At 44.2% G+C, this 21,961-nt stretch overlaps 1 protein-coding gene, 4 non-coding genes and 1 pseudogene across 5 annotated transcripts; 5 read left to right on the top strand and 1 right to left on the bottom strand.

Annotated features, from left to right (window-relative positions):
* Window positions 1-276: 276 nt before the first annotated feature.
* Window positions 277-8,255, bottom strand: dhcr7 (7-dehydrocholesterol reductase). The gene is made up of 8 exons (XM_072380991.1): window positions 8,160-8,255; window positions 7,063-7,167; window positions 5,013-5,235; window positions 4,847-4,937; window positions 4,479-4,692; window positions 4,151-4,355; window positions 2,029-2,160; window positions 277-1,663 (listed from the first exon to the last, which is right to left on the bottom strand). Exons 2-8 carry the CDS (start codon window positions 7,149-7,151, stop codon window positions 1,199-1,201), a joined length of 1,419 nt encoding a protein of 472 aa, XP_072237092.1. The 5' UTR covers window positions 7,152-7,167; window positions 8,160-8,255; the 3' UTR covers window positions 277-1,198.
* A 2,297-nt stretch (window positions 8,256-10,552) lies between these two features.
* LOC140302563 (U5 spliceosomal RNA) lies at window positions 10,553-10,666 on the top strand. The gene has a single exon (XR_011915022.1). It is a non-coding gene; the product is annotated as a U5 spliceosomal RNA (small nuclear RNA).
* A 300-nt stretch (window positions 10,667-10,966) lies between these two features.
* LOC140302632 (U2 spliceosomal RNA) lies at window positions 10,967-11,157 on the top strand. The gene has a single exon (XR_011915084.1). It is a non-coding gene; the product is annotated as a U2 spliceosomal RNA (small nuclear RNA).
* Window positions 11,158-11,568: 411 nt separating this feature from the next.
* Window positions 11,569-11,682, top strand: LOC140302567 (U5 spliceosomal RNA). Its single transcript, XR_011915025.1, has one exon. It is a non-coding gene; the product is annotated as a U5 spliceosomal RNA (small nuclear RNA).
* Window positions 11,683-16,779: 5,097 nt separating this feature from the next.
* On the top strand, window positions 16,780-16,988 carry LOC140302589 (U2 spliceosomal RNA; annotated as a pseudogene).
* Window positions 16,989-17,399: 411 nt separating this feature from the next.
* LOC140302566 (U5 spliceosomal RNA) lies at window positions 17,400-17,513 on the top strand. The gene has a single exon (XR_011915024.1). It is a non-coding gene; the product is annotated as a U5 spliceosomal RNA (small nuclear RNA).
* Window positions 17,514-21,961: the final 4,448 nt, after the last annotated feature.

Raw genomic sequence — 21,961 nt, 5'->3', positions numbered from 1 at the left:
ACATGCACAGGGCAAACCAGGAACCCTCTAACTGTGAAGGACGGTGCTAACCACTACACCACCATGCAGCCCAATTGGTTTCTTTGAACTTCATATCTACAAATATACAAAAGATTTTTTTTAAATATCAGCGCAATTAAGTTTGTTCAGGATTTCTGTTTTTGAGATCTAAACTGTTTTTTCTAAAGTGGCACAGGCAGTCAGTAAAAAGGATATTCATCAGAATAAATGAATATTTATTTTGTTTCATAGCTTATTGCTATAAAAATATACCTTTGGTATGAGGAAGTACACAGATAAAAAGATGTTTTTTTTTATTCACAACAAAACCATGTAGAGATCAGTGATCTGATCTCAAACCTGACATTTTTAAGGCTGATATATGGGTCTCAAAAGATCCAGCAACACATAACCAGAGTCTCTGCGGCTAAAAATGAATAATCAGATTTGGTCCAATAAACCAAATAGCAGCAACAAAAAAATTAAAAATAAAACATGACAGCCACTGTTAATGAGTAATATGTCACCATTTCTGAACACAAATATCACCATAGGTTATATAGTCTAAAGATTAGAATTAGTGTTAAGTGACATATTCAAAGCCACAGATGTTCCAGTAAGAATAATGGAAAATGTAACCATGTGTATTCTTAATAAAGAAACCATAACTGGATATATTTTTGGTTAAGGGGGTATAACATGAAGAACCATTTCATTACTCAAGATGACATGTATCCCATACAAAATTGTGGGAGTGTCACAGTATTGTTTAAAATAAAAACAGATGTTAAGTGCAGTGAGGGACTCGCTCTGTGTTGCCTCATTTTGGCTTGAACTGGATTAAGTGTTTGGTCTTCCTAATGCCAGATATACCACCAGTGTCTTGCACTGTTTTTGAAAACTAGCTTAGCTAAGGTGAATTGTCACAACTTTAAGAAAGCAAAACAGTGTATCAAACTGCCTTCACTGAGGCAGAGAATGACAACAAACCCATTGTTTCTGCACGGATGCACAGCAGTCTGCACGTAGAACACAGATGATTTATGAAATAAAGCGTAGAGTGTTCCATGGGGTGCGTTCTTGATATACATAAACCATGTTCATCTTACTAACCAGTTTCCATTTCATCATTAAAAAAAACAAAACTATATTTTTCTGCTCCCTGTCCTTCCCACTTTTCTCCCTCCTCTTTCCCTCTCTAGAAGACTCCAGGAATCAGCCGGTAAGGCACGGCATCAGTGTAACGCTTCCAGTCTTTGCCATACTTGCTGCTACAGCGATGTTCGTCACGAACACAGCGGTGAACCAGCAGGATGGTCATGTAAACAATGTAGAAGTATGGAAGTAAGTGACCAAAACCACAGGCAGCACAGTAGGCTAAGGAGCCCATTAGGTCACCGGTGTAGTTTAAGTGCCTGGCCACTCCCCAGAATCCCGAGGTCAGGAGCTTGCTATGGTGAATGCCACCATCAGCAGAGAGGTACGAGCACTCGATATAGGTCGGCTTGCGGCCCCAGATGGTGCAGGAGCCCTCTGTGCGACGGAACAGATCCTTCTGGTGGTTGGTGGAGCGGAAAATGTAATACCCAACAAGGCCAAGTACCGGGACAGCAAGGGCCTGAGTGTCAGAGAGCTGGACGGGGTGGTAAACCAGGTACAGGCCCTGAAAACAACAAGCAGAATGAATAAAACTTAAATGTCTTCATTCATTACCTGATTATTCTGTTTATTTCATTATGTGTTAGTGTGCTAACTGGCACTGCAGTTCTAAATGAGGGACATAATCTTGTATTTAGATTTGAAATTTAGTTGGAATGTTTTTTAACGTATTCTTCCTCTTCTTCTTTCGGCCTCTCCCTTTATCAGGGGTCGCCACACGTTTTACGCCGGACGCCCTTCCTGACACAACCCTCATTTTATAACATATGGATTGATTTATTTCAGCTTTATCTTTATTTCAATAGGCAATCTTAGTTATTTGCAACAAACTCAACAGATTTTGCATTATATAGACTTCATGTCTGTTACCTGCAGTGTGTATAAGTATGGCAGCCAGACACAATCCCCCCAGCCAAGATACCATCCGAAGTGGTCGTGGCAGATATCAATGGTCTTCAGGTACCATGCCTCATTCCAGAAGAAATCCAACACGTAAATACCCTACAAGATGACACAGAGGGTCCTGTTATGCACTGGATAACACACATTATTATTGTAACTAATCCAGCCTCTGTCCTTAGCTCTCATTCTACACTTCAAAGGTGTAACATTTAACATGAATAGCAGATTTATTCAAAGCATAATCATGCAGACTAAAATTGATCAGACAACAAAGAAGATGGTTTGTAAAGCATTGTTCACAGATAGAAAAAAGCAACTTGATGAAAACTGAAAATGTTCTTTATACTGATGTGGAAGTTGCTGCAGTAACTGTGTACCACAACACATCAAACCCACATGGCTGAAGGGCATTTTGCTCCTCCGAAACTGCAGACAGAATCATATTTGTGGATTTTTTAGGGATTCAAAATACGTTCAAAGTTTGGCTGATATTATAATTAGTTAAGAGACTATTTTCTTGGCATATTTCCTTGAATAAAAATAAGTAGTCAGTTAAAATCAGCCCCACTGTTAACAGCCAGCAGCATGATCAACACAAACATCAAGCCACGCCCATAAAGAAAAGAACGCCCCTCTGCTGTTGGTATGACACAAATGTTTCACCAAACAAAACTCTCCAAAGTGATGAAGGACTGTCCTAGAAAATGCTGGAAACGACCGTGCCTGCAGTGTTGACTGTTAGCAAGCGGCCGTGTTGCATAAAGTCTGAGTTTGCAGAAGCCAATAGTGTGAACATGAGACAACACGCTGTGAACGCTCGATTAAAATGAGCTGTTCAATGTTTGCTGAATGATGCTCAGTTGGCCATGTGGTGTTACATTTACCATCAGTAAAGCTGCAATGCCATGAGTTGGGAAGAAAAACTCAAGCAGTGTTGAGTCATTACTTTCTACAAACTTAACAGCTTAGTGGTATAATTAAACTACTGTAACAGGGGCCAATAAAAAATAAATAAAAAGACAACTACAGTGCATAAAACAAACAGAAACATTCAGTAAAAGGGACGTGTGTAAGAATAACTACGACGAAACAATGATTATATCATTAGATTCTACATTTCAGTTACTATCTAACTGATCTGCAAAATGAATCGACATGCTTTCAACATCTTAGACAGAACCGTTTATATCTAAATGAACGCCCGTTACAAAAGGAACGTAGAAGAAGAGTACTGGTCAGAGGGTCATGAAGAAGAAGAAGGAAGTGGAGAAATCAGTAATTAGAGATAGCGTCACTGATACTGAAGGTACACATTTCAGAAATGGAGCCTCAGACTTATTACGTAGCGTAAGAACAGGCAACGGTTCGTGAATCAACTTCATCAAAAAGGCAAAAACATGAAGAAGTGAGGCAATATCGTCATGCAAAGGGAGAAAAAAAACTAACCAAAAAACATTGCTGTGGCCTTCCCTTAGGAGGAAATTGCTGATGAAAAACAAAGTTCCTGAACTGATAATTTAGCTCATCAATGCCAGATATCCCAGAAATCTCCCATCTTATTGTCACACACATTCGATTTACATGCACAGTGAAAGTCTAACCAGTAATAACTCAAATAGGCCATTTAACTTCACCACTCTCCCTGTCCCAGGATACAAGCATGGGAGGGGAATCCGTTTAGTGATGGTTTCAAAGACCAAAACACGGGGCAAACTGTTTAGTTGACCAAACTGTCCACAAGGGAAAGAGACAGCTTTACAGCTCTGTATATTCTCAACATGCAGTGTGCTGTTACTGGCTTCTTCAGGTACTTTCAAGCCAAAGCCCAGAGTGGGAACAGCTGAAAAAGTCTCACTGAACATAAAGATGCTCACAATGATCAAATTCTTTTAAAAACTGCTATTACATTCTGCTGTTAAATATCAGCACCAATCAATCTGCAATTAACACAATTTTCACTCAAAACTTTTGAAATCGCTGTACATGTGTTTTGTTGCGTGAGACATGATTTAAGTTTATTAACTATTAACTATTTTAACAGCACTTCAGTTATCTGAAACTCTAAAAAACATCAATCTTCCCACCTTACCTGCAGCACATTAACCAGAATCATGGAGTTGGTGATGTGGCCATACAGTTCTTGCTGCTTGGCCATATAAGACAGATTGATCAGAGTCCAGGCGACAATGCCAGGTCTGCCGTTGAAGAAAAGCTTGAAGTCAAACCAATCGCCGATGCGTGGGTTGAACTCGATTCCCATCATGTAGTTATAGAAGACGTTTCCTGTGAACTTGCTGTACAATCCCAAAAAGGTGAGAAAAAAAAAGTTCTCACACGGATAACACAAATTCACTTTGCAATTATGATAACTGTGCAGTTTGGTTAAGCCATCCTGTAACACGAGGAGCAGTACTCACCAGTCTTCAGAACTGGTGGGGAACAGGTACGCCTTTATGAAAGCAAAAGTGGACACAGCGTAGCCCAGGATGTTGGTGCACCACATCAGAGGGATCCAGTTGTCGAAGATGATGGTGGGAGAAAACCAGTGAAAATAATGGGCGTTGGCAAACCACACAGCATGAGTGATTAACCAACACTGCAGCCCATTGATCTCATACTTTTTAATAAGACCTTGTAAACAGAAGCAAAAAACAAGTTTAGGAAATATTAGAAACATACAACTTTGTTGTTTTAAAGAGGAATAAAGTTGCAAAATTCGATCACTCAAAAAGCAATAAATGGAATAAAAATGTCTGATGAGCAGAGGAATGTGTATTTCAAATACCAGCAGGAGTTCGCGCTCCGTCCTGCACTCCACCAACATAGCCAGGAATAAACTTGTGGGTAATATCAGGAACACACATATAGAGGAACACCTAAAGGACAAGACAGTCCGTTTAACTTAAGTCTGTTTAAGAACAGTTTCTGTGAGTTGCACTGCTCTTTCTTACTTGGAAGCCCACCCAGACGGCATATATCTTAGCAGCTGCCCACGTGAAGGAGGGGGCCCGGGCCCAGATGGAGAGTAGCGTTGTCTCCCCTCGGTACAACTCGACCAGAGGCTGGCTGACGGAGCACTGGTACTGATCGCAGGCCATCACAAAGTAGAAGACAATGAAGGGGGCAAAGCAGAGGAGGCAGATCACACTGATGAGGGAAAACCAGTCCACCTCCCTGAGAATGGATGAGATTAACAAACAAATACAGGGCAGTGCATGACAGCAAATTCCTGCTGTGGTTGGGAACATTATTCACAGTCATGCTTCTCTTATAAACAGTGTGAAAGATGACTACAGCAGAAAATCAAATAAGGGAAAGTATGATGTAACACAGCATTCTACAAAACAACATTAAACGGCCCAGAAAAACACGAACGTTGCTGATAAATTCCTCACTAACTATCAAATTTTTCTTGAGTAAGAAATACTTCAGCATGTGCACCCAGTGCATGCGTTTCGACAGTGTTGTGTTGTCTCACATAGGTCCAGTTGTGCACTTCGAGAGAATAACCACTGCAACATCTGAACACCGCTGTTACGCAAACTTTTCCATTTTACACTGTCAAAATGGGCGCGTTGGCTTTGAACCACACAAGTGTATTGGACTCAAGATAAGTTACTAAACCAGAGTATGCTGTAATTGCATAAAGTTCTGTAAATAATTACCATAAATACACAGTTTTGTGTAATGAACGGTTGGTGTGGCTTGAAAACTGAAGACCTGAAGGTTGCCCAGCAGTAATATACGACTGCCCAAACTAACTGAAAATCATTCCCTATAACCATCATAACACGTAAGCTGTCCACTATGCTTTTTCATCTACATGAGACACACAGCACCAGGACCCTGGAACAAAGTTTCACCAAAACAGCAAGTAGTCACACAACTACAGCACACCCTTAGCCACTCATTTTGAATGAATGTCCAGTCTTTTGACTTGTACTGGTCCTCCATTTTCCAGCAATAACAAGCCAAGAAATGTCATGATTCAACAAAGAATACCAATGACAGAGTTTTAAAGGCTGCATTCTACTCTAGAATTACTGCAGACGTACAGCACTGTCTGCCAAACCCAAAGAGAAACACGCCTCACTGCAGACTTGCTCAAAATTCAATTCAGTTTTATTCATATAGCGCCAAATCAAAACGAATGTCATCTCAAGGCACTTAAATGATACAGTCCCATCCAAGCCAATTAGAGTCCAATTCACTTTAATCATGATCCAATCAAATCCAATTAATCAAATTCGAAATAATCCAATTCATTCATACAGAGCCAATTCTAAAACAATTTCCTGGCTAAGGAAACCAACAGATTGCACCGAAACTTCTCTTCGGTCCAATCTCCGGTCCTGAGTGTGCACGAGGCGACTGTGGAAAGAGACTGTGACGACTCCCTTTTAACAGGAAGAAACCTCCGGCAGAACCAGACTCAGGAAGGGTGGCCATCCGCCTCGACCGGCTGATCATTTTGTTGCCGATTTAGTCGCAAGATTTTATTTAAATTTTCCTAAGAAAAAAAAAAAAAAAGCCCAACCACAAGCCTTTGCTCACACACCTCTCTCTGTCTGCCCTGTTCGGTCAGCAGCATGTCAAAAGACTTCTCTGAGTGCTCATTTCAAATGTAAATTTGAGAAAAGTCAGTGATTTCTGTCTGACAATGAGTCGGTTACAAAATGATTGGAAGGATAATGTCGTCTTATTGGACCACAGTTCAGTCACTATTTCACACTTGACCTGTTGTCTTATAATGGACACAGAAACACATGTAAATGACAACAGATTTATGGGGATGTAATAAAATACAGGTTATGAGAGAACAGGAATTAAATAATACTGCTCAAATTATCCCAAAATAACATATTTGATTTTGGAAATGCCGTATTGTGGACTGGCAATAAGTGTAAAAAATGGAAAAGTGATTAACTCTGATGGAACTTCAGGTTTTTTTTTTCCCAATGAGGATAAACCTTAGCAACCTGTGAAATGACATCAACTCACCATGCCCTCCCCCACTGCGCTGACTGCTCCACCGGTTGGGAAGATTTCCCATTGGCACTGTGCTGGGTTCGTCTCCTGGCGGCCTCCATGGTCACTGCACCAACTCTGGTGAGGGATCAGGTTATCAGGTATGATCTGTTATGCAGTACTGTGCTGTACTTTGCACACCTCCAAGTCAGTGAACACCGTGTAACATTCATTAAGTGTACAAGTAGCAAATAATGGCACCAGCAAACACTCCAAATGAATCACCTTCCTACTTCTTAACAACCTTAGTGTTGAGTATTTGTGGGTACCACATAAAACATTGGCCATGTGCCATGTGTCAACCATGCGGTTTGTTTCACAAGGCTGACATTTCTTATCAGATTATGTGATCCTTGGGGGAATTGAGAGCATGTTTTTGGAGGTTCCAAACAGGATGTGAATCCATCACTACACAGGATTTTACACTGGCTTACATGAATTTCTCGGACACCTTAACCATGACCACAGTTACTTATTATTTAACCCTGTCGATGCGCTTATCTTGAATTCACCTTTAACCTGTCTTTCTTCACATTCTATGATTGATATCATAAATAGAGAGATTTATTCTTCACTCTATCTTGCAGAGGGGGGCGTAGCCCCACAATGTAAACTGATTTATGTTCCCACAGCACTTGGGCAGCAGAGGTAATACAAAGCGGCCAGACATCTTCACACTAAAGTTGCACCGACCACAGAATTATGACGATAAGAAACAAAACCTGCCTCTGCTTCCTTGTTTAGTCCTAACAGTCACAAAGAGGTTCTTCTCTTCGGAGGGATAAAAAAAATGAAGGAGGGGAGCAACTTCTGGTTACGTAACGGGAAAATATATATATATATATATATATATATATATATTCCATTTTATGGAAAACATGAACAATAACCACATTCAAATGATGTATTCAACGTGGGGTTATATCTCTTGCTACTTTAAACAGCATCGTTATATAACTGCAACTACAAAACTGCTCCTCTACAAAACGCTGTTTACATTAATATAAAGCAGACATGGATATAAAATGATGTCAAGCACACGTTAAACAGATGCACCATATCTCACTCACCAGCAGACAGCTGTAACGTTACAGAAAGCAGTCTGTAGTTCTCCTCTTTACTACAGGGACAGACACTGAAGTCTTGTATCCGCTAGACGGAACAAAACGTAGTACAACAGACTCCACCCATAAGGCCATTACGACTTAACGTTAAACCAGTCGTATTTTTGCAAGGGCGGACCTAAATTGGTTTTCTGATTTTTTATTGGCTAATAATGGCTAGAACCACCAGCGCCTGACTGCATCGGACACTCGGAAGAGTGGGAAAAATCCTCCGCTGTGATTGGTGGATAAGGTTAGAGTACGTTGAAAGTTTGGTTGTAATGGTCAGGTCCGAGGTAGGTCTGATCCTATAGCTGATACAATCTAACATCAACTTCTAATGATTCCCAGGGATGTTTTAGCCAGTATAAACTACACACAGGCAACAATATGATGGGCTTATGATATTATTATCTTCTTTGGCAGATCAAACGCTGCTGTTTAACATATGAGATCATTCTGACATATTGTTATATTGATATGAACTATCATTCGCGGATTGAACCACTTGAGTGTGAAAACAACGAAATAATACTTGATGAAATCTGTATTTAAATACACAATTTGAGTCAATTAAAAACTATTTTTTTAAAGACCCTAAATAAGGGAAAGCTATGAAGCCCAAATCAGATTGTGAAAATAGCATCAATCTGTTATCCAAAGCACTGTACTGATCGAGACAGTGCCAGCACGAGGCATCCATTATGGCCTCCAAAAAGTATAAATATCCTCCCATGTCAGTTTACTTTTTTATTCTGCTTCCCTTTGCCAGCATTTTGTCATTCCACCCAATGCAGTCGATTAATAAAATCGGTGGCACACTAGTGATGTGTCGTTCGCGAACGATTCGTTCATTATTTACTAATCGTTTATATGACTCGGGAGTAACGAGTAGTCTCAGTGAGTGATTCGTTCGTTTTCACGCAGTACCCTTCCTCCCCATATGACAGGCGGTTGCTGCATAAACTCAGTCAGCACGACAGGAAACAGAAATGATTAATTAATTTCCATGCAGTACCCTCTCTCGCAACATGGCAGGCGGCAGCTGCATAAGCTCAGTCAGCAGGACAGGAAACAGTTTTGATTCGTTCCTCGCACAGGAAACAGTTTTGATTCGTTCACGAGTCAACTCCTCGGGTTATGGCTCCTCGCACAGGAAACAGTTTTGATTCGTTCACGAGTCAACTCCTCGGGTTATGGCTCCTCGCACTGGAAACAGTTTTGATTCATTCACGAGTCAACTCCTCGGGTTATGGCTCCTCGCACAGGAAACAGTATTGATTCGTTCACAACTCAACTGCTGGCGGCTGGCGGCTAAAAACACTGTGAGATCGGGATGTAGCCTAGCGACAGGATGTCAATAAATGATGTGGAAAGGAAGCTCAAAGAAGGTCTTTACAGCACAAAGACAAATCAAGGCAAGTGTGATATTTGGAGAAGTTTCTCAATTGTCCGTGAATCTCTTTATTAATAGCCTATAAAATGACGTGTTTTCGGGAGAAGACACAAAATCAATGCATTTCTTTTATTGTGCGGGCATAAATTCTCAAAGTTTTGCGGTGAGTGTAACACACGTTGCAGTGATAATGATCAGAAATTCAGCGGGAGCGGGGTGAAGAAAACAGTCCCGCACAGGGCTCTACTGTGGACTGAGAAACGAAGGAGGAAATGAATGATGTCTGATTTGTGATGTTCATTCATTTGTCATGAAATCATAATTAATTAGTGGTCTTCGGTTCTTGTAGATATGTATAGTGTTATACAATAAATGCACTATTTAACATTTTAGGGAACTTATTGTTACTTTTTTTCTCACTTAATTGTGTTACTAATTGTCAAAATCAATGTGAGTTTTACATTCACTTGTTCTCTACCAGCTGTCACGTGACAGGGCTGAACGACAGCTACTGAGTCAGTGTCTGGCTTTAAACAACAATGGCAGGGAGGATACAGACAGAGTCACCTTATTATTAGTATTTGCTTTCCCAGGTTTTCACATGGTTTGAATTGTTTGTGGCATTGTATTTTGTATTTTGTTAGCTCAGCTGAAGCAAACTATGTTTCCTTCAGTGTTAAGTGTTTAGAACCGTGGCCATTTTGTGCAACGCCCACAGTAGGGTTACAGCGCCACCTGCTGGAAAAATGAACTAAATGATTCGTTCAAAGATTCGTTCAATTCGTTCGAGAATAAATGATCCGATTCAGCCAAAAGAGTCAAAGTTTCCAACACTAGATTGTTCCTACTTGGTCAGCCGAGGAGCAAGGGGGGTGAGCAAGCATCTCAACCAAGCAAAGCTCACCATGGGGAAGGTGGCTATGCCAACTAGCCTGATGCCCTGCTCCCGCAGTGACGGATAATCGTACTCTGGTTTCTCTTCATAACATACAAGTCTTTCGCCTTTTACTAAAGACTTCCGTGGAGAGCAGCACTAATGAGTTGTTTCTATTTTTGGCAGGCTTTACCTTTGCGGGTGAAGCCCTTTCTGTCTGTGCAAAAGAAATCTTGTTACTGTGCAGAGTGACTTCTCTGAGTAGAGTCGCCTTACTTGTTGCGACTGTGCCAATGTTAGAAGCTGGAGTGCAAAGTTGTTGCTTGAATGGTGCTCGCTGGAGCGTGCGGGAGTGCAAAGTTATACCATTTAAAAGGGCTGAAGAGTGCTCAGTGCAGCGGAGGTGCAAAGTGACACTCTGGCCACCTATGGCCATAAAAAGAACACCGCTACAAGTGTGCATTGTGCGAGGAAGGGCCCTCGGACGTGAACCAGTGGACAGTTATCGCTTCTCGGCCTTTTGGCTAAGATCAAGTGTAGTATCTGTTCTTATCAGTTTAATATCTGATATGTCCTCTATACGAGGACTACATATTAAATGGATTTTTAGGAATAGGAGTTGAAAAAGGAGCTTGCTCCGTTCACTCCAAGCATCGACCCTGTACTGCAGTGCCGCTGGGAACGGTGCGCTCTCCTCTGCTCTTGTGAAAAAGCAAACAGCGGTGCAGGATGGAAGTTTCAGGGAGCCCAAGATGAAACTTTCTTTTAATCTGCTGAGAAAAGAGTGTGAATGCGAAGTAGACTTTAACACGGCTCTGGGAGCGAGCCGAGTGCGGGCTAACCGGGAGAATTGCTTGAAAGAAACGCAACACCGAATGAGCGGTCAGAACAAAGCCTCAATACGGTGTTCCCGTGGTGTTTGTGGCTGCCTTGTCTTTTGCACAGAGTAAAAGACAAGGCAGCCATCGAATAGGGCCCGATTGTTCCTACTTGATCAGCCGAGGAGCAAGGGGGGGGAGCAAACGTCTCATCCAAGCAAAGCTCACCATGGGGAAGGTGGCTATGCCAACTAGCCTGATGCCCTGCTCCCGCAGTGACGGATAATCGTACTCTGGTTTCTCTTCGTAACGTACAAGTCTTTCGCCTTTTACTAAAGACTTCCGTGGAGAGCAGCACTAATGAGTTGTTTCTATTTTTGGCAGGCTTTACCTTTGCGGATGAAGCCCTTTCTGTATGTGCAAAAGAAATCTTGTTACTGTGCAGAGTGACTTCTCTGAGTAGAGTCGCCTTACTTGTTGCGACTGTGCCGATGTTCGAAGCTGGAGTGCAAAGTTGTTGCTTGAATGGTGCTCGCTGGAGCGTGCGGGAGTGCAAAGTTATACCATTTAAAAGGGCTGAAGAGTGCTCAGTGCAGCGGGTGGATGGAGGTGCAAAGTGACACTCTGGCCACCTATGGCCATAAAAAGAACACCGCTACAAGTGCGCATTGTTCCAGGAAGGGCCCTCGGATGTGAACCAGTGGACAGTTATCGCTTCTCGGCCTTTTGGCTAAGATCAAGTGCAGTAAGTGGTTTAAGTTACCAGAGCCAAGCGATGTAAGGCGCCTGGATGATTTAGGTGTATCGTTTTTTGGAGGAAAAAATGGTCATTAAACATCCATCCCAGACAGCATTTTATGCTGGTCTGCGAAATTCTTTGAGGTTTGTTTTAAAAGACAAGAAAAGTCACTTTGGAGATCGGGAGTGGTTCGTCAGAACTGTCATCGTCGCAGGTTTGAAAGTTGATCCAGCACAGATTTTCTGTTTGCAATGGAACGCAGCCGATGGGGGATATGATCTCACATTGAACAGCCAGCAGCAGTACGATCAGATCCAAGCAACATTTCAGGAAAAGGCAGAGATGGAGCCCTTTTCCAGGTTCAGAGTGGTGCCTCTTTGCCAGAGAAATTTGAGGATTGTGACTATCCACGTTTACAACCCATACGTCGGGGACGAGGCAGTGGCTGGGTTCCTCAAGAGGTACAGGAAAGTGGACATGCAGCCGAAATATCTGCGGGACAGTTTTGGGATCTGGACAGGTTGGAGGCAGTTCAGGGTTCTGTTGGGGGAGGATCCAGACAGCATGGACGGATTTAAGCACCCCCCTGCATACTTTTCAATTGGGGCGGACAGGAGATTTCTTTTTTACTCCGGGCAGCCACTGTTTTGCAGACAATGTCGCAGGTTTGGACACCTGGCGACGGGCTGCGTCCAAGTTTGCTGCCGGAACTGTGGGGGAAGTGGGCACGGTGCTGCCACCTGTGATGCACCCCGGCACTGTCATGGGTGCGGGGATGCGGGGCACCTGCTTCGGGACTTCCCCAAACGTACCCGCACATACGCCACAGTGGCTGGAGGTTTGGAGATCCGGAGGCAGAGGCCGCAGGTGGAGTTGCGTCAGGAGGTCCACGAGGCAAAGATGGGCCTTGGGACGGGGGCTGCTGTCCGGATTGCAGAGGCGGCCGCAGCCTCGCCGGCTGGGGAAAGGCTCATGGCAGATCGAGATGTCCCAGGGAAGAGCAACGTAGAAGGAGCGGCAGACCCATCGGACTTGGGAGGTGATCGTGAAGGTGTGAGTGTCATGGTGAGCTTTGGAGACTGTCTGCCGCTGATGGGATCCTGGGCAGATTGTGCGGCGAGTTCGGAGGAGGAGACGGTGGAGATGGTGATGGCAGCGATCGGTGGAGTGAGGAGGCAGCCCTGAGCTCGTCACGCTCTGTTTTTGAGGCCAGGTCGCCCAGCAGTGTGGCCTACCTTGAGGAGTGCGAGGTCTACGGATCGGGGGGGTCTGTGGGGAGTGGTTCCGAGGGCCTACTGGGAGAGAAAGAGAAGGCCTGAAAGGGACCTTTACAGTTTTAACAGTCAATGTGAGGGGGATGAGAGATAAGGGGAAGAGGGGGGGGATTTTTCATTATTTGGCCCAGGTCCCTTTCCAGGTTTGTTTTTTACAGGAGGTTCATTTAAGGGATGGTGGAGATGTAAGGGTCTTCTCTGATGGATGGAAGAGGGGGATTTCAAGGTGGGGGGTGGGAGGGGTTCACTCTTGTGGGGTGGGTATTTTATTTGGGGATAGGGATTTTCATGTGTCGGGGAGTTTTTCTGTGGTACAGGGGAGGGTACTAGTGGTTGATGCGGACTGGAGGGGGGTCTATTTTCGGTTTATCACTGTTTATGCCCCAGCAGAACCACAGGGACGGAGGGATCTTTTTTTGGTGTTGCCTGATGTTTGTGTTACCAACAGGGTTTTGGTTGTGGGGGGGGGGGGGGGGGGGGTTAATGTCTCTTTTGTTGGCATTGGGGATTTTAGTTTGCCTTATTTGAGGGATGTAGTGATGGACTTTAATTTACAGGATAGTTTCAGGGTGGTGGATAAGTCAGGGGAGGGATTCACATGGTCAAATTCTAGGGGTTCACGCAGTAGGATAGATTTTGTTTTTTTGCCAAATGTGGTGGAGGTGAAAGATGCTGCAGTGTCGCCCCTCTGGTTCACAGATCACGGCCAACTCCGGGTGACCTTTGAGGTGGAGGCACCCCTTTTTGGGAGGGGGTTTTGGAGGCTGAATTGTGAAATCTTGAAGGAAAAGGCTTTCCGGAAAAGTTTTTCTTTCCATTATGGGGTGTGGGAACAGCTTAAGCCTTGTTTCGGATCAGTGGTGGACTGGTGGGAGGGGGTAAAACACAATACTCGCCTATTGGCGATCTCATATGGCACAGTGAGAGCACGGGAGAGGAGAAGGGAGTTTGTGCACTTACAGAGGAGACTACAATTTTTGGTGACAGCAGGGAATAAGGGGGAGACGTTGGATAGGGAGGCAGTTGAAGCGGTAAAGGGTAAGTTAGGGATTTATTTTAGGGAGAGGGCTAGGGTGTTTTTATTTCGGTGTAGAAAGGAGAAGTTTGAGTTGGGGGAACGCTGCAGTGCTTACTTTTTCAAGCAGGTTAAGACAGCCCAGGCAAGGGCATGTATCCCGCAGCTGCGTGGGAAAGGTGGGGGTTCTGTGACAGACCCACTGGAGATGGTGGAGGTAGCTTCTCTGTTTTTTGGGGAAGTTTTTGAGGAGGGGGCTGTGGGTGAGGATGGCCTGGGAAGGTTTTTAGGGTCTCTGCAGAGAAGGGTTCCTGGAGATATAGTTGAGGGGATGGAGGGCCCGGTGACCATGGCAGAGGTGGAGGAGGCCATGAAGGGGCTGCCATCAGGCAAGGTGCCTGGGATTGATGGGCTGCCCAAGGAATTTTTTTTGTTTTTTTGGGGGATTTTGGGGAGGGATGTGTGGGAGGTGGTTAAATCTGTTTTGGAAGGGAGGGGCTTAGGGAAAACAATGAGGGAGGGGGTCATATCTCTCTTGTATAAGAAAGGGGACAGGGAGCGAATGGAAAGCTATAGGCCGATCACGTTGCTCTGTGTGGACTACAAAATTGTGGCTCGAGTACTAGTTGGTCGTCTTCGGAAGGCTCTACCTCATGTAATCCATGAGGATCAGACGTGTGGAGTGGAGGGAAGGCTAATACAGTGGAATCTGGGATTGGTGAGGGACTGTATTCATTGGGTGGAGGAGCGGGGGATCAATATGAGTTTGGTGGGGTTAGATATGGAGAAAGCGTTTGACAGGGTGAACCACAGGTTTCTTTTTGCAGTTTTGGAGAGGATGGGATTCGGGCCCCGTTTCATAGAGTGGTTGGAGATCATGTACAAGGGGGTGGGGAGCAGGGTTATGGTGAACGGGCACTTGGGTACAGTGGTGGCACAGAGAACTGGGGTGAGGCAGGGATGCCCACTCTCCCCGCTGCTCTTTGTGGCTTACATGGAGCCGCTGGGTTCGGTGGTGCGGGGGGACCCGGGTGTGGTGGGTCTGCACCTTCCTGGAGCAGGTCCAGACAAGTTGACAGTGATGCAGTATGCGGATGACATGACCTTTTTTTTTACAACAGAGAGGTCGGTCACACGGCTGTTGGAAGTGGTGGAGAGTTTTTCGATAGTGTCGGGGGCCAAGGTGAACTTAGGGAAGTCCACCATTAAGTTTTTTGGACCATGGGCTGGTAGGGTGGGAGGCCTAGCTGGTCTGCCCCAGTGCAAGGGCCCAGTGAGAGTCCTGGGGGTAGAGTTTCAGGGAGAGGGGAGTGCAGAATTAAATTGGGGAAGGCGTCTGGCTGCAGCCCGTTCGTGGATGGGGCTGTGGAAATCCCGGCAACTTTCCTTAAGTGGTAGAGTGCTGGTTTTGAAGGCTGATATTTTGCCATTTTTGGTATACCTAGCGTATGTTTTTTCTTTACCTCCTCAATATAGGAGAAGTTTCATGAGAGATGTTTTTTCCTTTGTATGGGGGGGGGGTATGAATATGTGAGAAGGGAGTGGATGTACCAGGAAGTTCGGATGGGAGGGAGGGGTGTACCGGACATCCCACTTAAGTTGGATGTGGTTTTCTTTTCCTTTTTGTGCAGGTCTGTGCAACAGACAAGTGGCCATCATTTTCAGGCACTGGATGTCATTCCCCTTCAGGAGATTGGTGTCATGGGACAATAGAAAGCCAAAGGGGGATGTCTTACCCCCGTATTATAGGCAGGTGGTATGCTGGGGGAAAAAGCACCCAGAGTGTCAGGAGGGGGACCTGTGCTTCAGTCACCGGCGCCTGTACAGGGCTCTGGTGGAAAAAAGGGGGCCGGTGGGGGTGTATGGGGTGGGGCAACAAGGGTGGGTTTTCACACAGCAGAAAGGTCTCACAAACAGAGCGAGGGATATAAATTGGCTTGCCTTACACAGGAGGTTGCCAGTCAGGGAAGTTTTAAATAGACACGGGTTGACACGGGGGAGTTTGTGCCCAAGGGAGGGGTGTGGGGCTGATGAGACAATTGAGCATGTGTTTTGGGAATGTGGGTTTGCAACAAAAGTGTGGGTTGAGTTGGTTCTTTTTTTCCAAGATTGGGGTCTTTAAAGTATGACATGATAATGCTGGGCTTGGGTTTAAGGGGGAAAGGTAGGGAGGGTTTTCTGTTATGGTTGGTTCTGTGGCGCTGGTGGCGCTGTGGGATGCAAGGACAGCGTTGATTAAAAACAATGTGGACTGGCAGGTGGGACGGGTGGTGGCAAGGGTGAGGGCAGAGATTGGGTGCATGAGAAGAATGGAGGAGGAAAAGTACGGGTATCACGCTGCAAGAGAGCGATGGAAGACTTTATTTTCATGAGCGGGTAGTGTTTGTTTGTGGTTGTTTTCTTATGTTTGTATGGTTGGACATGTCGGACATGTAATCCATTACTTTGACTGTTTTGTAATGTTGTTCTAAATGTTTCTTGGAAGTTTTGTAATAATAAAAAATAAATAAATAAAATTAAAAAAAAATCTGTTCTTATCAGTTTAATATCTGATATGTCCTCTATACGAGGACTACATATTAAATGGATTTTTAGCAATAGGAGTTGAAAAAGGAGCTTGCTCCGTTCACTCCAAGCATCGACCCGGTACTGCAGTGCCACTGGGAACGGTACGCTCGTCTCTGCTCTTGTGAAAAAGCAAACAGCGGTGCAGGATGGACGTTTCAGGGAGCCCAAGATGAAACTTTCATTTAGTCTGCTGAGAAGAGAGAGTGAATGCGAAGTAGACTTTAACACGGCTCTGGGAGCGAGCCGAGTGCGGGCTAACCGGGAGAATTGCTTGAAAGAAACGCAACACCGAATGAGCGGTCAGAACAAAGCCTCAATACGGTGTTCCCGTGGTGTTTGTGGATGCCTTGTCTTTTGCACAGAGTAAAAGACAAGGTAGCCATCGAATAGGGCCCGATTGTTCCTACTTGGTCAGCCGAGGAGCAAGGGGGGGGAGCAAACGTCTCAACCAAGCAAAGCTCACCATGGGGAAGGTGGCTATGCCAACTAGCCTGATGCCCTGCTCCCGCAGTGACGGATAATCGTACTCTGGTTTCTCTTCGTAACGTACAAGTCTTTCGCCTTTTACTAAAGACTTCCGTGGAGAGCAGCACTAATGAGTTGTTTCTATTTTTGGCAGGCTTTACCTTTGCGGATGAAGCCCTTTCTGTCTGTGCAAAAGAAATCTTGTTACTGTGCAGAGTGACTTCTCTAAGTAGAGTCGCCTTACTTGTTGCGACTGTGCCGATGTTCGAAGCTGGAGTGCAAAGTTGTTGCTTGAATGGTGCTCGCTGGAGCGTGCGGGAGTGCAAAGTTATACCATTTAAAAGGGCTGAAGAGTGCTCAGTGCAGCGGGTGGATGGAGGTGCAAAGTGACACTCTGGCCACCTATGGCCATAAAAAGAACACAAAAATGGTCAAGTGCTAGATCTTCATCTGGGATTTTAACAGTGTCATGAGTATAACTATTCAACAGATCAGTTAAAAAAAAAAGCCTGCTAATGGAGATGTTTCAGGATCTGGATACCAAGCATGTACCTAATGTTTTCATTTTTGCAATTCTGATACAGGCTATTGAGCAGTGATAACTAACACCAAGTTCAGATACTGCAGATTTTCTACCTTTGATTTGTTAAGATTGAGCCAATCAGGGACAACCTTGAAGGATCTCTTAAGTTTGGTTTTGTAGGATCAGTAATTACCTGAGAAAGGTTGATATTGGTACACACCTATTTTAAATGATCAGAGGCAGAGTTCAACTTGTTTAAATTAAAATTGCCACACAGAGATTGGGTTTAGGCCACATGCACACAGAATGACATCAACAAATATAAGAAATATTAAACATTTACACATAGATTTTTGAATACATGTAGAGGAATGATACTTTGAAATGTGCTCATTGCGGAGTTATGATCAGTTGAGTAATGAAGGTTGAACTATTCTGGGAAAGATGTTCTATTCCCAGCATCATGATGGACACTCCTGATATAGAAGGTTTCGCTAACGCATTGGAATTGTTTTACTATTTTCATATGCATGTGCAATGAAGAATTGCTTGCTGCTGATAAATGCAAAGAAGAACAGCTTACACATAGATGCTCACATATAGGCTGCTGAATGCAATGAAGACCTGCTTATCCAGTAAAGTTCAATGTCAATGTGTAATATTCAATTAGGATTTGCAAAACAGTGAAGTTAAACAATGAATGGGTCCATAGACGTTATGAGAAGACTACAGGAATATTTACCTGGGTGTATGTTCAAACAGAGATGAGAAAATTGCGATAAATAATTATTTGTTTGTTTGTTAGTATGTATATGAATGTTATGTGTATAAACTGTGTTGAGTTGTAGTTACTCAGTAGTGTCTCAGTGAAACAACCGACGGGGGAAGCCTTGCGGTGACAACAAAAGCAGTGTTTTACTGATCAGTCAAGTTGCTCCAGTGTACTCCATACAAACTGGTTGGCTACTGAAGGGATAGAAAATGGGGAATACTTGTTTTAAAGCAAACAAGGAATTAGATGGGAAAAATACATGTTTTAACGGGACCCAGAAAATATTAAATACTTAGACAGATGGGAGAAGAAGTGTAGTTTTGTAGGAAATCACAAAATTATTACATAAAATTAGTGAAATCAATTGAAGAATGCCTTTCTGAAGAGCTGTTTACCACAGATGAGCAGCTTTGCGACCAAGCACATTGTAGATCGCTTTACTGCCAAAATGATCTAATTTAATGGATTGGTTTAGACATGCATAACAGCATTTTAAGAACAAAGAGAGAAACAAAAAGGGACAACGCTTCATGGTGGAAGGTGATGTATAAATAACTGTGTATATGATGAAGGAGAGACCATTTGAGCAGCACAGCCATTTCGCAGCACAGGGACAGCAGTCCAAGTTAAAGGATCTCCCACGTGGTATCACCTGTCACACTGTGTCAAGGCATCAAAAGAAGAAAAAATCACCAAACTCGAGGACAAAGAGACGAAGACTCCGGTGAACCGAGAGAGGACTGACAAAACAGAAATACAAAAGGATGCTCGATATCAAAATCCAGAAGAAGAGGCTAACAATGCCACGAACACTTACGATGCTGGGAATGATGCCAGCAATGAACAGAGAAGAAGATTCAGTGTCATCAATCTGCAACACGTGCCTCTAATGAGGGGGTGAATATAGAATCCTCAACGATTACAACGTCTCTGGGAACTGTGACAACAACAAGGTTTAAATCATTTTGATATATATTGTAACCTATTGGCTAAGGAATAGTGCTGAAAATGAGGTAAATCTAATCCACCACTGTCCTTGGTCTTCTGTAGGGTTTTTAAACTAATACGTGGTGGTTTGTTTTTCCACAGAAATTTGGAGATGCATGAATCTAGTGACTTAAACCAAGTAGCAGATGGTTTTATGGGGATCATTGAGAACAAATAGTTAATTTTTGGTAGTATCATCATTTTAATGGTTGTAACTCTCCCCATAAGTGATATAGGTAAGGACTTCCAACGAGAGAGATCGTCCTCTACTCTTTTTAATAATTGCACATAATTTAGCTTTGTTAGCTCTGAGAGCCTGGAGGAAATGTTTATGCCTAAATATCTAATATTTCCTGACTGTAAAGTGATCGCAGGTATATTCTGGACCCTATAGTTAATGGGCAGAACTGTGGTCTTAGACCAGTTGATAGAGTAGTCAGAAAGTGCTGAGAATTTATTTATGAGTGTGATCGTGTGAGTGAGAGACGTCTGTGAGTTCTGGAGGAAAAGTAATACATCATCAGCATAAAGACTTATTTTATGCTCAATATTTTGGGGTTGGATGCCTTTAATATTTCTATCTTGTCTGATAGAAGCTGCTAAAGGTTTGATGAAAATAGCAAAAAGTGAGGGAGAAAGTGGGCAACCCTGTCTTGTACCTCTCTGCAGACTGAAGCTTGGAGAAGTTTGATCATTTGTCCTGACACTTGCATTTGGGGAGCTATATAATATCCTTATCCAGTTGATGAAGTGTGACCCAAACCCGAATTTGTTTAATGCTGCGAATAAAAATTTCCAGTTCACTCCATCAAATGCTTTTTCTGCATCTAGAGAGTCGATTGTGGTTTCCAAGTTGTTGATGGTAGAATAGTCTATGAGATTAATGATCTGGTTTGTGAACGAACTGTTGTGCCTACTGCTCTTCAGCCTATCAAATGAAACGTAGAATTTGAAACGTGACAAATGAACGAATACCCAAGGAGTTGAGTCGTAAACGAATCAATACTGTTTCCTGTGCGAGGACCCGTCAGCCGAGGAGTTGAGTCATGAACGAATCAATACTGCTTCCTGTGCGAGGACCCGTCACCCGAGGAGTTGAGTCGTGAACGAATCAATATTGTTTCCTGTCCTGCTGACTGAGCTTATGAAGCTGCCGCCTGCCATGTGGTGAGGAAGGGTACTGCATGAAAATGAACGAATCACTCACTGAGAAAACTTGTTACTCCCGAGTCATATAAAAATCTATTTTATAACTCGTCAAAATCTATTTGACGAGTTATGCATGAATTCGGATTTTGCAATAAAATTAATTCCTTCTCTCAAACCAAGTTCAAACTGCTTTGTCCTTCATATTTATCTACTTCTAATCTAGTTTCAACAATAAACAACACTGTATTTTGTAGTATGAAAAAGAACCAGACCTAATTTTCAGCAATAAGCTTCTCTCGAGGAGATATGAAGGAATACAGATTTTGCTATAAAATGAAATCCTTCTATCAAACTGACTTAAATTGGTTTGTCCTTATTTCTTCACTTCTGAAGAATCAATACTGTTTCCTGTGCGAGGACCCGTCACCCGAGGAGTTGAGTCGTGAACGAATCAATATTGTTTCCTGTCCTGCTGACTGAGCTTATGAAGCTGCCGCCTGCCACACACACATTAGGTCTTGGGGGGTGGTTACACTGAGTGGCATCTGGTGGGCGGGGCTCTTTGGGTATGTAGGCTCCCAGTTCTACAAGTTTGGCTGCCCCTCAATTTTAATTGCTCACTATTAGAAAATATTGAAGAGCCAGAAGGGTGAGGGGAGGGGTCTTCTTCGCACACCCCTGCTTCCTGGTTGCTGCTCGGGGCGGGAGGGGCCAGGAGGATTAATTAATTGTTCTGCTGGTTCGGGGTCTGTGGTGGCTGGGGGGCTGCTGGCCCCTGGTGTGCCCGCTGCACTACACCCCAGCGGAGTCGAGGGAGGGAGGACGTGTGGATGTATGGGACGTGAAAGTGTGTGTGGTAATGATTGGGCCTGGATCTGGGACTTGCTGTCGCCTGGCCTTCCTGTGCTGCTCCCGATGGGGGGGCAGCGTTGCCTCTCACCGCTGCTCGCGACTTCACCCACCTGTGGGCACGTCTTGACTCCCAGGGCACTTGGCCAGGGGCGCTTGGGCAGGCGCTTACCCACTGTGTGGCTGTATTTGGTGGGGCCTCTGCCGGGGGGTTTGGGGGCGCTCGGGCTCCTGGGGCCCGGGTCCAGTGCACGGCCCATGTCTGGGCGGCAGGGGCCTGGCGGGGTCGGTGGGCTGTTGCCCCTGGCTCCCGGAGGGCCTCTGCCCTATGCTTATGGGG

Source organism: Leuresthes tenuis, unplaced genomic scaffold (genome assembly GCF_036924035.1).
Source record: "Leuresthes tenuis unplaced genomic scaffold, fLeuTen1.0.hap1 SCAF_2, whole genome shotgun sequence".
Taxonomy (NCBI): Eukaryota; Metazoa; Chordata; class Actinopteri; order Atheriniformes; family Atherinopsidae; genus Leuresthes; species Leuresthes tenuis.
Note: the sequence above shows the minus strand (reverse complement) of the source record. Positions and strands in the feature narration are given on the sequence as shown.